A 14,746-nucleotide genomic window follows, 5' to 3' on the forward strand; every position below is an offset into this window, starting at 1 on the left:
ATAGCTGGTTCCCTTGCTCATAAACACTTCAGTTTTAAGGCGATCTAATAACCAAAATGAAGCTGTTCTATCTAGTTCTATGAGAAACGGCGGGGCTGGTAGTGTTGGAGGTTCACAGGTTCTTCTGCCATAGCCTTTAACAAACTGAGGCAACCGGTTGGCTCTTAGTGTCCCTGCCTGTCATGCAGTTTTTCACTGTGACAGCACTGTAACCACGCGACTGGACACTGATCGAGCTGCGAAACAAGTTGACCATGCTTCGGCTGCTTTGAGACTGCCAGCACATTTCCTCATTCTTTTCACAAGTCGAAAGCATGCACGTGTTTTGAAAGCATGGCAATTATAGAGTACAAACAGAGAGTACAATTTTTGACTGATTTTCTTTTCATACAATAAGCGTTTTTCCATCTTGTAGCAGAACAACTAGTTTTACTGAGTTAACCAGCCAGCCTTCCAGAGAGCGAGGGAAAAGACAGCAAGAATGCCTTTGCTCCTTGTCGGTATCACAGCTGGCAGGCAAGAGTGCTGGGGAACTGGAGTGTTCAGGGGGCTGCCTGGGTCATTTCTGGAAAGCACTGCTGACAAGGAATGTAGCTAAAATCTCACTTCTCTCTCTTTTCTCTTTGCCTCTAGACTTTGTCTAATTACCATCATGCCCAGTGGGGAAGTTTGTGTGATTCTCCTGCTCTTAGTACTGCAAGTTCTGGTCCGGGGAAACAGATGGAGTTTCCCCGGAGTTAGATCCCTACTGATCTACCTGGGGAAAGCCAGGGCATGTGTCCGTTGTCTTCAGGAGCATGGGGTCAAGCATGGTCCCGAGACCCCTGTGCCTCTGGAGGAGAGTAAATGGCTCATGCTCATGGCTTCCAGGCTACAGGTACCTGGGTTCTCAGCTCACAGGTGCTGCACCCTGGGCTCTTTTACCCACTCATTCAGTCTTGGTCACCTGATAAAGACCAAGAAGCCACCCACTCTAACTCCAGGTTGTGGCTGGTGCACGTGTGCACTGAAAACCCGGAGAGTCTGGAAAATCTATAAGAACTGGTAGTAACACACTGCATCTGTAGAAGACTCACAGGCTTCTACTGGTCCTGACTTATTGTTCCATCTGGGCCCCCAAACTGTCGAAGTGTGCCATTCATGTTCAGGGCAGACGTTTCCCCACTCAGTTCCCCAACATACATGCTAATCATCTCTAGAAACATCCTCATTGGCACATGTGTAAGTGTGCTTTAGCAAAAAGCTAAGCTGGCAACCACGGTGGTCACAACCATTTCTTTAATTTCTCTTTTGCTCCGTTTGATTTATGTGCCTTTTCGAAATGAAAAGTGTGTGCCTTGCTTTGGAAGGAAAGGCTATTCATTACCCCCCCAACCCCTCTCCCCCCACAAAGTGAGTCTTTTACATCACTTCACATAAGATTGTGCAGTTTAGTCTGCACTACCTTCTCCCAGAGTGTTGGTGCTCTTGTTTGTGAAGAGTTCGGGATGATAAGGGAAGCAGCTCAGGGGTGGGCTGTGTTCAGACCAGCAAACACATACTGCAATGCTGTGCAGACAAGCCTGCAAGCTATGACTTTTGTTATTATCCATTAAGAATGGAAAAAGAAACAAGTGAACAACCTTATGTTATGGTTTCTATGTTACAGTGAAGATTAAAAGGTAGCTTCCAGGAATACATCTGGGAGAAGATGCTAGCTCATAACATGGCCATGGTCAGCCCAAATGAACAGACAACCTGGCAAACTGCTAATTAATCAGCATTTCTTCACTGAACTCTGGAAGGAGGATTACTCTGTACATGATTATCTTTGTTAATCAGTCGTAATGTGGCCTTTTTAGAATGGTGAAGTATGTGAGCCTTGTTCACTGGTACCTATCACATGTAATTGTTTCCATACTTTTGGCTGGAACAGCTATACAAGGCTTTGCACAGACCATAAGTACTGTAATCCTTTGAGGCAGTGTTTTGTATAAACAATGCAAATATTTTATTGCTCAGTTGAGTCAAGTCTTTAAAATGGCCTTAAATCTATCAAGGACTTTTTCTTTTGGGTTTCTGTGTAGGAGAGGGGGTAGCATGGTGGGTGAGCGATATGAAAGGCTGAGTGTTCCTGTGGTGGAGGCCCAGGACTCTTTCATCTTAGCCTGAATCCTACCCCACCTCTGTTTGAGGGTTGGGAGTGTGTCAAAGTTCTAGACTTTTTAATTACATTGAAGCCCTTTAGGAAGCCTGTGCCATGCAGAGATGGAAACATATGTAGCAAACACTTGATATCTAAGTCTGAACTAAAAGTCTCCCCACTGAGGCCAAAGCAGAGCCTCAGAGTAGATCAAAGGTTGCTCAGTGTTTAGGAAAACCTCTTGACTGGATAAAATGGCAATGCTTTATGATAATTATGATCTTGTTAGTACCATGTAAACAATGTCAGAAAAATAGAAAACAAAGGGGTAAGTGTCTCAGATCTCTACTGTGTAAATTAATGAGATATATATATATATATATATATATATATATATATATCATTACATATATATGTAACTATAATATGGCTTATGTTAGACTTTCATCTTTCATATATCATTTTTTATAATAAGCATATCTAACCTCACTTAATGGCTCAACTAAATACTTAAATGACTTTACACCATCCCATAAAATTCCTGTACCAAGGTACATTTAATGACATACCAGTTACAAAATGTTGGGTTTTGTTAAGTTCTTGGCAATAATGCCATTCAAGGAGCATAATTAAATAATTTTTTTCTAGAGTGCATTTCACAAAATAGTGTTATTGGGAACACAAAGTATCTATACCTCTAAACTCTTGACATGTGAACTGTGAGTTGTGTGGAGAGAAGGAAAACCATCCCAGGATTCTCTGTGGTATCCATTCATGTGGGAGGAAAAGGTGTGTTCTGGAATGGAAGGACTTCCCTCACTGTGGATGAGTGACCATCACAGTAAAACGAAGAAACCTTAGGAGTGGTGCGGGGTTATTTGAGAATTTGTGTCTATCATTCTGTTTGAAGGAGTTGTAGTTGCTAAAAATGGCACAGGAGGACAAACAATGTAAAAAGTGTAGTATTCCTTGGTTCCATTAAAATATATACCCTCTTCCTAGATAGCTAAGTTCATGCCTATACGAACACACACACACACACACACACACACACACACACACACAGAAAGAGAGAGAGAGCTTTTAAATTTGCTTAAACTTTTTAAGAAGGCAGCATCACAAAGGCAGAAATAACATACACAGTGGAATTCAATTTGAAGACTCAACCAAAAGTCTCCATTCAGGCCAACCACAGAAACTGAAGAGCTCAACATTGACCTAGTCCAGGATGCATTGGCTGAGACAAGACCAGGGTTTCTTTCAGGTTGCTGCTGTGTGTGGTGACCTGGAAGGCAATGAGTCTCAGATCTTCGAGGCTAGCCTCTTAGAACACTGGCTCTAAAGCTCAGGTTTCCATTTCTGATTCAGGAGTTTGTCCCTTGTTTTCCCCTTTTGAATTCCATACTTGCTAAGGGCTGGGTTTCATTTCAGGTTCTGCTTTACAATGGCCAACTGGATATCATTGTGGCAGCCGTCCTGACAGAGCGCTCCTTGATGACCATGGACTGGAAGGGATCACAGGAATACGAAAACACACAAAGAAAGGTTTGGAAGATCTTCAAATCTGATAACGATGTGGCTGGTTATGTGCGACAAGTGAATAAATTCCACCAGGTATGCAAACAGTTGGGGGATACAGGTCGTGGGGGTGGATTGGGGTCATTAAACATAAAGCATAAGAACCAATAAGACATGAATGTCCTGCGGCAAAACAGCCAAGTCCTAAAACAGCCAAGATTTGTCTCCTACAGCCCTGTCTTCAAGGAGAAGATAGGACTCCATTATCAAAGTTGAGAGCACTGATGTCAAGGCAGACAGAAGTCTAAGCATTGCTGAAGACACTGGAAAAGTTCAGAGTGGCAAATCATTAATGAGAAAATACCAGGCTGTTTGGGAGCCAAAGGGAACTTGGCCAATTATTTGAGGACAATTGGATGCAACTGTCCACTATCTGTGAACATGTCTTTATTAAGTGACATAGAGAGCTAACTAGAGCATAATCTCTCCGTAGCTAAGCCTGTAGAGAGAGCACCACCCAGGGTGTAAGGTTTACTTCTGGAATTTTCTTTTCTCTCTGAATTTTGAAACAGTCCTTTGTGGACTCCATAACATGCCTTGCTGAGAATCTTCTCCCTTCCCAGTGGTCAGTGGTAACTTTCAGTGTTAGGGAACTGCATGGCTGAGGCCAGCTAGCCTGGTGTGAAGGCTTCCTGAAGAAAGAGCTTCAAATTGCAGGTTGAAATTCTGTGAAGGAAAATTAATCCACTTTTTCCTGTTTCTAAAAAAAAAAAAAGTTTTTATAAGGCTTTAGTTTTTTTCACTAACTAGTCAATTTCACCTAAAATTTAGAATTATTAGGTTCTTTTAATCTTCATTTAATTCCCCTTAAGATCTGTGGTGATATTAGTAACTTATTTCTCTCTTGCCTGAGCCATAACTTATTACTGATTTCAAGTAACAAATAGTTTTGCCGTTGTTGATTTCTCCATTGTGTTTTTGCTTCCTATTTTTATTATTTGTGCTATTCTCATGTTATCTTTTTTGTGTGATCCATTTGCTGTCTTCTTAAATTTTTTAACACAGGCTTAAAAGACAAAAGCTTTTGCTTTCACTTTATATGTGCTCTCAATGTATGTTAGATGTATGTTAGGCTTGGTCTTAAGTGTACACAAAGATTCATTATAGTTTTATTGAGCTAAAACATTTATAATTTACATTGTATTTTATCTCCTTTGGCCAGTGGATTATTTTGAAGTGTATTGCTTCATTTTCAATCATTTCAACTCTTCCATTCTTTTATTTATTATAAGCTGAAGGGAATGTACTCTATTGTAGCTTTGTGGTTTAAAAGCCCATATATTGAAATTTACTTCCTGGCCCTCAAAATGGTTATTTTTGCAAAAATTCCCTATATACTTTTAAAGCAATTTCATTCTGCAGTTGTTAGTTGTAATTCTTTTTACGTCAATTAAGATCTTAAAAAAAAAAAACTTTTTACACTTATTACTTTGAGCATTTACATGACTTCAACTCACCCTTTCCCCCAACTCCCTCTCAAATTCACAACCTCTTCTTTAATTATTCTTGATATACATACAAACATAACCTGCTGTGTCCAGTTAGTGTTACTCATACATATATGCACTTAAGGCCTCCACATGAGACTGGCTAACTTGATGGAGGGCTCATCCCTGGAGAACACTCAGTCACCCTCGCTTTGGCTGTAGCTCTTCATCAGGATTGGGGCCTTGTGGGATTCCCTCCATCTATGTTGGAATGTCAACTGGTATTGTCACTGTATGAGTCTTGTTTAGGTGACCATATTGTTAATTTCCTAAGTATAACTCTCTGTCTTATAGGGGAGACACTGCCTGGAAGCAGATGTCCTGGTCCTCTGGCTTTAGGTGTAGGGATTGTGTTGCCAATGGGCACCCCACAGTTGTTCTATGCATTTGATCAATTTTGGATTTCTGTGATGTCTCTGCTACAAAAGGAAGCTTCTTTGATGAGGGGTCACAATTATACTTCTCTGTGGATATAAGAAAAGATATTCAGACTGTAGTTGGTAATTACAACAGCTTAGAGAATTGACCGTAGTATGTTCTCCTAGTGGTCTATGGCCTCACCAGCCATGACCATTTGGCTAGATTTAGAAAACCAGGCATGAGTCTTCTCCTACTGAGTGGGTGTTAATTCCAATTAGAACTAATTAGGCTGCTGGTTAGCTCAAGAAAAATGTGCTCTCACATGCTTGGGTATATCTTAACCTGGTCATTCTGCTTTGTGGGCTATATAGCTGGGTAGAACAATTCTTTTCTTTCTGTCTCTTCTTCCTCTCTGTCTCTCTGCTCATTGTCTCTGTCTTTTTGTCTCTCTGTGTCCATGTCTCTGTCTCTTCTTTTTCTGTGTCTCTCTCTCCTCTCTGTGTCTCTCTCCTCTCTTCTACTGCAGCCTATCTCTCTTCTCTATGTCTCTCTCTCATTCTTTGTCTCTGTCTGTCTTTGCCTCCCCCCCACTAACCCTCCTTTCCCCATAGCTGACAAGAAAGATCTCTTAAAATCTCTCACTATGATTGAAGATTGTTCTATCTTTCCTTGGACTTTGTGCTGTTCAATGCATACAGCCAGAGAATCCTTGTTAACTTTCCTGGCACTAAATCTTCCTTTTTTTTATAAACAATCCTCTTTGTTTGTGGTGATGCTTCTCATCTTAAAGTCAATTTGATTGATAGTACTGTAACTATACCACATTTCTTTTGAAAGTATGCACATGGGATCCCTTTCTTTTTTCAAAATTTCCCTTTCTGTCATTTTACAGCATCATATTTAAGATATGTTTCTTTTACACAGTATAATGGATTTTGGTTTTTGTGGATCCTGACAATATTTTAAATTTGGAGTCATATATTTGCATTTAATGTAATTACTGGTTGTTTGTTTAGAATCTACTGTCTTGTTAGATGTTTTCTGTTTGCTCCCTTGGCTCTATGTTTCTGCTTCCTTTAGTTTTAACTCCATAGAGTTTTCTTGTCGTTTTATTATTTCCATCAGTACATCTCTGAGCTGTCATTCTTTTGAGATTGTTTTATAATGGTACTAGCACAATAGAATGCTAGACTTACTAATGTAAGTTAGAATTTTCCAGACAAATGTGAGAACTTCAGAATGCTTTAGTCTTTACCTTCTCTCCTGTTTTTTTCTATTAAAAAACCAATTCTCTATCTGGTTTAAATAGGCATTATTTACAGCATTTGATCCATCCAGTACTCATGGAGAATTCACTCCACATTTCACCTGTCAGCTGCCATTATGTTTTATTCCTTTCTTGTCCCCTCAGAAAAAAAAAAAAAAAAAACTCCTTAGCATTTGGTTTAAAACTGTATGCTGACAACATGTTCTCTCTCTTTGTCTTTAAGTGTCTGTCTGTCACCTTTGATTGGGAAGGCCATGTGTAGTGCAATGGGAGGCTGCCTTTGACCGTGAAAAATTGTAAAAGCTGTGTCTTGTGCAATGGGATTTACTTGCTGTCCCTGGGCTCCTGAAAACTGTGCCTTCTGTCCTCTCCTGTGCAATTGTGATGAGGAGCCAGACATTAACTTTTTGGATGCTGCTTTGAAAATGATTTGTGTTTTGTTCTGCTTAACACCTTCCAAGGTGCTCTCTGTGCTGTTTTCCATTCATTCTACTGTTTGAACCTATAAGGCATTAATTTGGGTGTTCCTGTCATTGTTGTTATTGAGTGTTATTGAGTCTTAGTTAGGGTTTTTATTGCTGTGAAGAGTCACCATGATCACAGCAACTCTTATAAAGAAAACATTTCATTGAGGGGCTCACTCACAGTTTCAGAGGTTCGGTCTATTATCGTCATGGTGGGAAGCATGGCAGCGTGCAGGCAGATGTGTTGCTGGAGATGAGAGCCCCACATCTGGATTCAGAGGCATCAGGAAGTCGACTGACTGTCACACTCAATGAATCTTGAGGAAAAGACCTCAAAGCCCACCCCAACAAGTCCACAGCCACCCCAACAAGACCACATCCAACCCAAGAAGACCATACCTCCTAATAGTGGTAGTCCTTTTAGGGGCCATTTTCCCATTTTCTTTCTAACCACCATAGGTGAGGTGGTTTTTTTTTTTTTTGTTTGTTTTTTTTACTTTTTCTGACTTGACACAATCTTCAGCCATCTGGGAAGAAGAAATGACAACTGAGAAAATTTCCCTATCAAAATGGTCTGTAAACAAGCTTTTAGGTATATATATCTATATCTATATCTATATATAGATATATCTATATATAGATATAGATATATCTGGTTAGTGGTTGATATTCAAGGCCCAAACTCAATGTGGGTGGTGCTGCCTCTGGGCATGTAGTACTAGAGTGAATAAGAAAGCAAACTAGGAAGCCAGGGGAAGCAAGCAGTACCTTGCCATGGCTTTTGCATCACTTCCTGCCTCCATGTTCCCACCTTGAGTTTCCATCCTGGCTTCTGGATTCCCTCAGTGATCCACTGTTCCCAGGAAGTATAAGCTGAGGTAAACCCTCCCCTCTCCATGTTGCTTTTGGCCATGGTCCTTATCACAGGAGCAAAAACTTAACTAGGTATGCAGCGTGCACCCTGCCTGGGGCTCTTGAGCGTGGTGAAACTATAATCTGAGGGTTTGTTGCTCTTGTTTATATTTATAAGATCCTCAGCCTCTATTTCTTCACAGTCTGGTTATGCTCCATTGTCTTTTTTCTCCTTCTAAGACTGTCTTTGGGTTGTGGGTGTTCATCCTGCTAAGGTCCTGGCTTTGGTCCCTAGCATTAGAAAGAAAGAGAGAGGGGGGAGGGAGGGAGGGAGGGAGGGAGGGAGGGAGGGAGGGAGGAAAGAAGATCACGAAAAATTCCTCCAAATCCAGGCATGAAGCCCAGGTCACACTCTTCTCCATGAGTCACCCTTCTTTCCTACTGGCTCGCTACACATTCTTACTTCTATGTCTAACATGTGGCTTAACCCAGTTGTTCACTTTTTCATATTTCACTTAACCTGCCTGTTGCATACACGCACAAGCACACACACTCAATCGCTATAACCCTACACCATGCAAATGCATTGTGGAGATAGGACCTGCAAGTTATATCTAAGGCCAAATGAAGGCATGAGGCAGGGCATTATTTTTTTTTAAAATATCCTTCTTGACAACATAAGGAGAGACATGAGAGGACATGCTCCATGATGGCACAGGGACATGGCCATTATCTGCAAGGCAAGAGAATATCATCTCCTGATGCAGAATTAGTGCCTAGGTCATGAACTTCCCAGACATCCCTTCTGTGGTTTCTGCAGGAACCTTTGAGATGATTCAGGTATGTTAATACACACACAGTACTACCAGACTCACACTGAATGTTACTGTTTCTACTTTTATTGTTATTACCTGGATCTCAAACAAGAATTCGTGTAATAATTTGGAAATTAGGAACAGTGAAATTCATGATCTAAGAAGGTATTTTTCATTCAAAACCAACCCATAAGGGAAAGATGAGGGCTGCAGAGGCAAATATGAACACTGAGCTCTGATGAGCCCATGGATGGTTCCTCTTTAACCTGCCGAGCTCATCCTGGTGGTGCAAATCTCAGAAGCACACACAGGTCTCAGCCACCTGTTACTGCATGCCCTCTATCAGCCGGGTGAATTGCTGCAGTACCTGAGACTGCACACGTGTCCTTCTTGCATCTTGTACAAAACTACCAACTTAGGAAGCCAGATTGATGCTCAGGGAAATGAGTGTCACAGAGGTAGAAAGAGGAATTGGCCACCAGTCATACCAAGATGTCTGACTCTTCCCATGGAGTCAAGAAACATGGAAACACAAAATAACCCTTCCATGGCTTCCAGAAGACAAAGAAGCAGAGGCCCACGCATGCTGATTATAGGGAGGAATTACCTCACAGTTGGGAGCCTGCATTCTGCATATATGATTTGAGCATTCTGGGAGGACCCCCCACACACACACACACATGTTCAATGCCTTGGAACTGCCTACCTAGTGGTTATGGAGATGAGGGACTGGAGGAGAGTAAGGAGGTTCCAGGTGAACAAAGGCATTCTCTGTGAGGCTCAGCTCTGGGAGTACAGTCCAGATGCCAACACCTGGTGATGAAGAAAACTGATCCAGCCATGCACTTTAGACACACAAGGCAGAGCATACATATATGTGTCAGGAAGAACCCACAGCCTCTGCAAATCACCATGGCTTTTAATTAAAGAAATGAAGCCAAAGGAGACTCATCTCCACACAGGTACCCAAAATGTCCACTTAAAGGGGTGACAGCCCTCCTAGTAGGGCACTAGGGGCTAAGAAGGAGGCTTACACCAGCTTCTCCATGTCCTGTATGTCCAGAGAACTGGACTCCTGCAGATCCAGCAAGGTTTCAGGAGACAGAGGGAGAATTCTTTGTCCCACTGCAGGTTCTGTTCAGAGTGAGCAAGTCTTTGATATTTGCAGCACTGATAACAGCAGGCCCAGTCTAGTCACTCAGCCTGGGGCCACAGAGTGTCTGAGCCCCAATCTGTCTGTAAAATGCAGGCTTTGGAGTGAACAGTCTAACATGACCTCTAACAAAAACGTGAACTATCTATTCTTCATGATTGTCCAAGGGAGCCTGGGGAGATGGCTCAGTGGGTGGAATAATTTGCCCCTCAGTCCTGAAAACCTGAGTGTAAACCATGGAACCCACATAACAAGTCAGATGTGGTAGTGAGCATCTATAATAACTGTGCACCTTCTGGGACCTTGGAGGCAGACAGGAGAGTCTCAGGCCAGCCAGTCTGGGTTACACAGCAGAACATCACAAAGAAAGGCTGTGCCTCAGCAAGGTAGAAAGCAATAACTGACACCCACAAGCTGTCCCAGGGCCTTTTCTTGTGCTCCTACATATACTCATGCACACACAGTAAAAATAAGGATAAGAAATGGCAGAGTGATCTTCAGCAAGTGTTGCAATTTTCTCTACATCAACATATTCTTGTCTGGTCACATTGAATCTATCATCCACCCATCCACTCATCCACCCACCCACACCCACCCACCTACCCACCCATCCATCCACCTCTACCTAGAAGAAAGAAGTTGGAAGTCAAGATGAAGGTGGAGAAGGAGAGACAGGGAAGGGGAAAAGGAGGGAGGGGAGTATACTATGTATAATGTTAATCCCCAGGCTAGGGGCCCACCAAGATCATGGCAGCCTCTATGCTGGTGTTACCCTAGCCTCTTGCTAATGTTATCTCTGGATCACAGAGCCTTAGTCCTTTTCCATTGACTGTTCTTAACTTGTGGCCAGGCCAAGGGGGCCCTGCTGCTGTGCCATTTGAGATCTTTCTGGTCCTTTTCCAAATGTGAAAGTTGGTGATACTCTGCCATGTGCAGATCATTTTGTGCTGACATCATTGAATGGTCAAGCCAGCTAAAGGATGCTTTGTTGGTCTTTGTTTCAGTGCTGGGCCTCACATTCATGAAACAAGTGCTGTACCTCTAAGCTACATCCTTGGTCTTTTTTATTTTTATTTTAAGGCTGGTCTTAAACTTGTGATTCCCCATGCTTCCGTTTTCTGGGTAGCCAGGATCACAGGCCTACACTACTAGGCCTGGCCCCAAGAATTTTTTTCCCAAGCCTGTTTTGACTCCTCATTGAGAAATGCATAAAACTGTGTAAGGATTCTAGGCACACTGATGAGCTGTTTGAGGAACATGTTTCTATTTTAAACTTCATTAAGCTACATGTCTTGAAGAAAGTAATTTAATCATTTCCATTTTTGTATCTTTACAAAAATATTTATTGACACTAATATTTCTCCATGTAAACATTGAAATAAGAGCTTGGATTACTGCCTATTTTCATTCTTTATTAGATTTTACTGAGTGAGAATTCTGTTAACACAAGTTTTGTATGATTAATTAATCTAAGTTACCTGATTGCAGCTACTCATAGGTATTACATTTTACATTTTTTTTTCCACTGTCAGTTTCTATCCAAACCTTTTCAGGAGTCACAGGATGGGTTATCTTAGCCAGGTAGCATTTTACAACTGGGACACAGATCTCACCATCCAGGTGAGGATGCTGAGTCCCAGAAGCCAAGTCCTCTGTATTGGGTACTTGTAGAAGTAAGAGTTAATTTGGTCTATGGTTCCAGAAGGGTGAGAGTTCATCATGGCAGGAGGCATGGAAACAGCCAGTTGTTATGGGGATTTTGTCTATGTTGTGGTTCAGTGTCCAATGGAGTCATTCAGCTGGTTGGAATGGATCATGGAGTTCCCTGGCAGACTTGGGAAAGAGGCCCCAGGAAGAAGGGGAAAAGGTCAGAAGGTTGTTCTGCTTTTGGAGCCTGGAAGTGAACAGTGGAAGTGTGTGTTGCAGTTGCTTGTGATTGTCTCAGGTTTTATCTTTAATATTTGTCTCTGGGTATTGTTTTATAATAACTGGTAAAAGAAATCATTTTAGCCAGCGTGGTGACGGCAGCAGGTAGTTGAGAGCTCACATCGTCAAATGAAGTAAGAAGCAGGGAGAGTCGACTGGAAATGACACAAGGCTTTTAATCTCAGAGCTTGACCCCAATGACACACTTCCTCCAGCAAGGCTGCACCACCTAGACCTCTTCAAATAGTGCCACCAACTGGGGACCGAGGGCTCAAGTACATGAGGAGCATCCTCATTCAAAAAACCATCACAGTCTCTTTCTCACTCCTTATGGCTGTTTCTCCCCCCCCTCCTGTTTTGTTTTGTTTTGTTTTGTTTGTTGTTTGTTGTTTTTTTTTTTTTTTTGAAACAGGGATTCTCTGTAGATCAGGCTGGCCTCCAACTCACAGATATTTGCCAGCCTCTGCCTTCCGAATGCTGGGATTAAAGGTTCCATTTCTTATCACTGCTAAAATGGGATTCCAAGAGTCCTGGCTTCTGACCCCATGGTTTCTTACCTCAGGCCTGCTGCTGGCAAGACAGAATCATAGTGGTGTCCTTGGACAGGAGACAGTGGAAACTAGACTTTCCCGCCATAAGGAAAGCACTGACTGAACCCCAGGTGGTGACAACATCCTATAGACATAGAACACTGGGTTTTAAGAAGGCTGTAGAGCTGTTTGTGGTGAGGACAGCTTCATCTAGTATTAACATCCTATAGACATAGAACACTGGGTTTTAAGAAGGCTGTAGAGCTGTTCGTGGTGAGGACAGCTTCATCTAGTATTAAGGAGAGTGTAACTAGGAACTGTGATGTTAATAAACTAACAAATGCTGGAAGTGGCTGAGTAACCAGAGAGAATATGGGTGGGGACTTGGATAAGAGAGGTGAAGTGGGCAGAACACATTGGTTAATGGTCTGGAGCTTGGAGTAGAGCGGAAAAGGGACTAGAAGGGAGCCATAGGGACTCGGCAGTGGGATCAAGGACATATGTTCTGCTTGTCGGGAATCACTGAAATATTTTAAGGACATGATTGCAGCTCTAAGGGAACTTTGAAATGGCAGCAATAGGATGAATTCAGGCCAGGGAGGCCCTCGAAACAGTATCCATTTAGGAGGTTTATGGTAAAAATACACTTTATCACTTCCATGAGATTGCCTGCTTGATGCTTGAATTCACAGCTCTAAGTAGAGATGGAGATGGATGTAGCTTTAATGGCCAAGCTGTAAAGACAGGTTCCCTGGAGAGATGTTGCTCACTGTGTATTCATGTCACCTTAAAAGTTCATGATGTATAGAAGCATGTTAGTGTCCCTGTCGTATGACAGTGTCTGCTGTCATACAAATCTCCAGCCCCCAAAATACAGTCCTGCCCAAGCTTATGCCTGACCCTAGGGGATGTTTACCCCACTGAGCACTCAGACATATCATCTGCCACAGTCTCTGGGGCTTCTCCATCACTCCCTGACATTTGTCATGAAGGGAAGAGGCACAGTGGCTCAGAGTTTGACTCTTCGAGAATGTGACCATATTGGTGGGTGTGTGGTTAGGAGCACAAGGCAGACTGTGGAATTAGATAAACCCGGTTTGAATTCAGTTTGGCCACTTAGTACCTGTTCAGCAAACCCAAAGTAAGAGCAGTTATTCTGTAGGAATGTGGCAAGGGCCAAGGGAGTTGACAATGTTCCTGTATTAGCAAGCCCTTGGTCTGTGGTCTGCCATGTACATCTTTATCCTGAGTCTATGGAATCCTTGTTGCTACTCTGTAATCTATAGTAATACACTTGCCATACATTTACCAATAACTTATAAATGAGAAGCTAGAAGCATTACCTGAGAAACCTGTTCAGTGCTCTAAAGACTCTCCGTAGTGGATAATGTTAGGCAGCACATCTTCCCTCCACACCAATGTGCTGAAATGCTTCCAGGACAATGAGTCAGAGTGGGATGGAGTGCTCTGGGTAGCAGGCTTGAGGCTACAGGCCTGCCCATGAGGTGCACAAGCAGTGGTGGCATCCCTAAAGGCAAGAGCACTTCTTAGGAGGAGGAGGAGGGATAGGGCAGAACATGCAGAGAGAAAGTGATAACTAGCATAACTCTCCAGCTGCACTGTTTTAAAACTAACTTTAACTTTAGTTTATGACCACATAAAATTCAAAACAGTAGGAGGAGATGGACACTGGGTGGTCTTTAAATGGATAGGAAAGTCAACTGGGGATTTGAATGTTTCCAAGGAGGATCTACCCAGGGAGTAATGAAGCCCATGTCTGTATTTACCTATTGTTATTGTTTTTTATTTTTTTTAACAATTTTAAATAATGTGTGAGATTGTTATGGACAGTTGACTCCAGAAGAGTCTTCAGCAAGGCCCTGTTGTTTTGACATGATAGAGGGAGGCAAAGAGCAGTATATGCAGCCTTAACATTTGACTGATTGAGAGAAGATGAGACGTTCCTTAACAACATTGAACCAAGACAAACATTCTGGGTGCTAATATAGATTAACACCCAGAAATGTGTCTTGGCGGGTAGACATACACAAAATTTGAGTTCAAAATGGATCAAGGCCTCAACATAAATCCAGTCACACTGAACCTCTTAGAAGAGAAAGTGGGAGGTATCCTTGAACAAATTGGTATAGGAAACTGCTTCCTGAACATAACATCAGTAGCACAGACACTGA

The 14,746-nt window shown here is 42.2% G+C and overlaps 1 protein-coding gene across 1 annotated transcript in view; it reads left to right on the plus strand.

The window, feature by feature from the left end:
* The window catches only part of Cpvl (carboxypeptidase vitellogenic like), a 106,777-nt gene that overhangs the window by 72,508 nt on the left and 19,523 nt on the right, over positions 1-14,746 (plus strand). The window contains exon 11 of the mRNA XM_051202778.1: positions 3,554-3,736. Coding sequence (XP_051058735.1) covers positions 3,554-3,736 — 183 coding nt within the window. The remainder of the gene's footprint in view (positions 1-3,553; positions 3,737-14,746) is intronic.

The sequence above is a fragment of the Phodopus roborovskii genome, unplaced genomic scaffold (assembly GCF_943737965.1).
Source record: "Phodopus roborovskii unplaced genomic scaffold, PHOROB, whole genome shotgun sequence".
In the NCBI taxonomy this organism is placed as follows: Eukaryota; Metazoa; Chordata; class Mammalia; order Rodentia; family Cricetidae; genus Phodopus; species Phodopus roborovskii.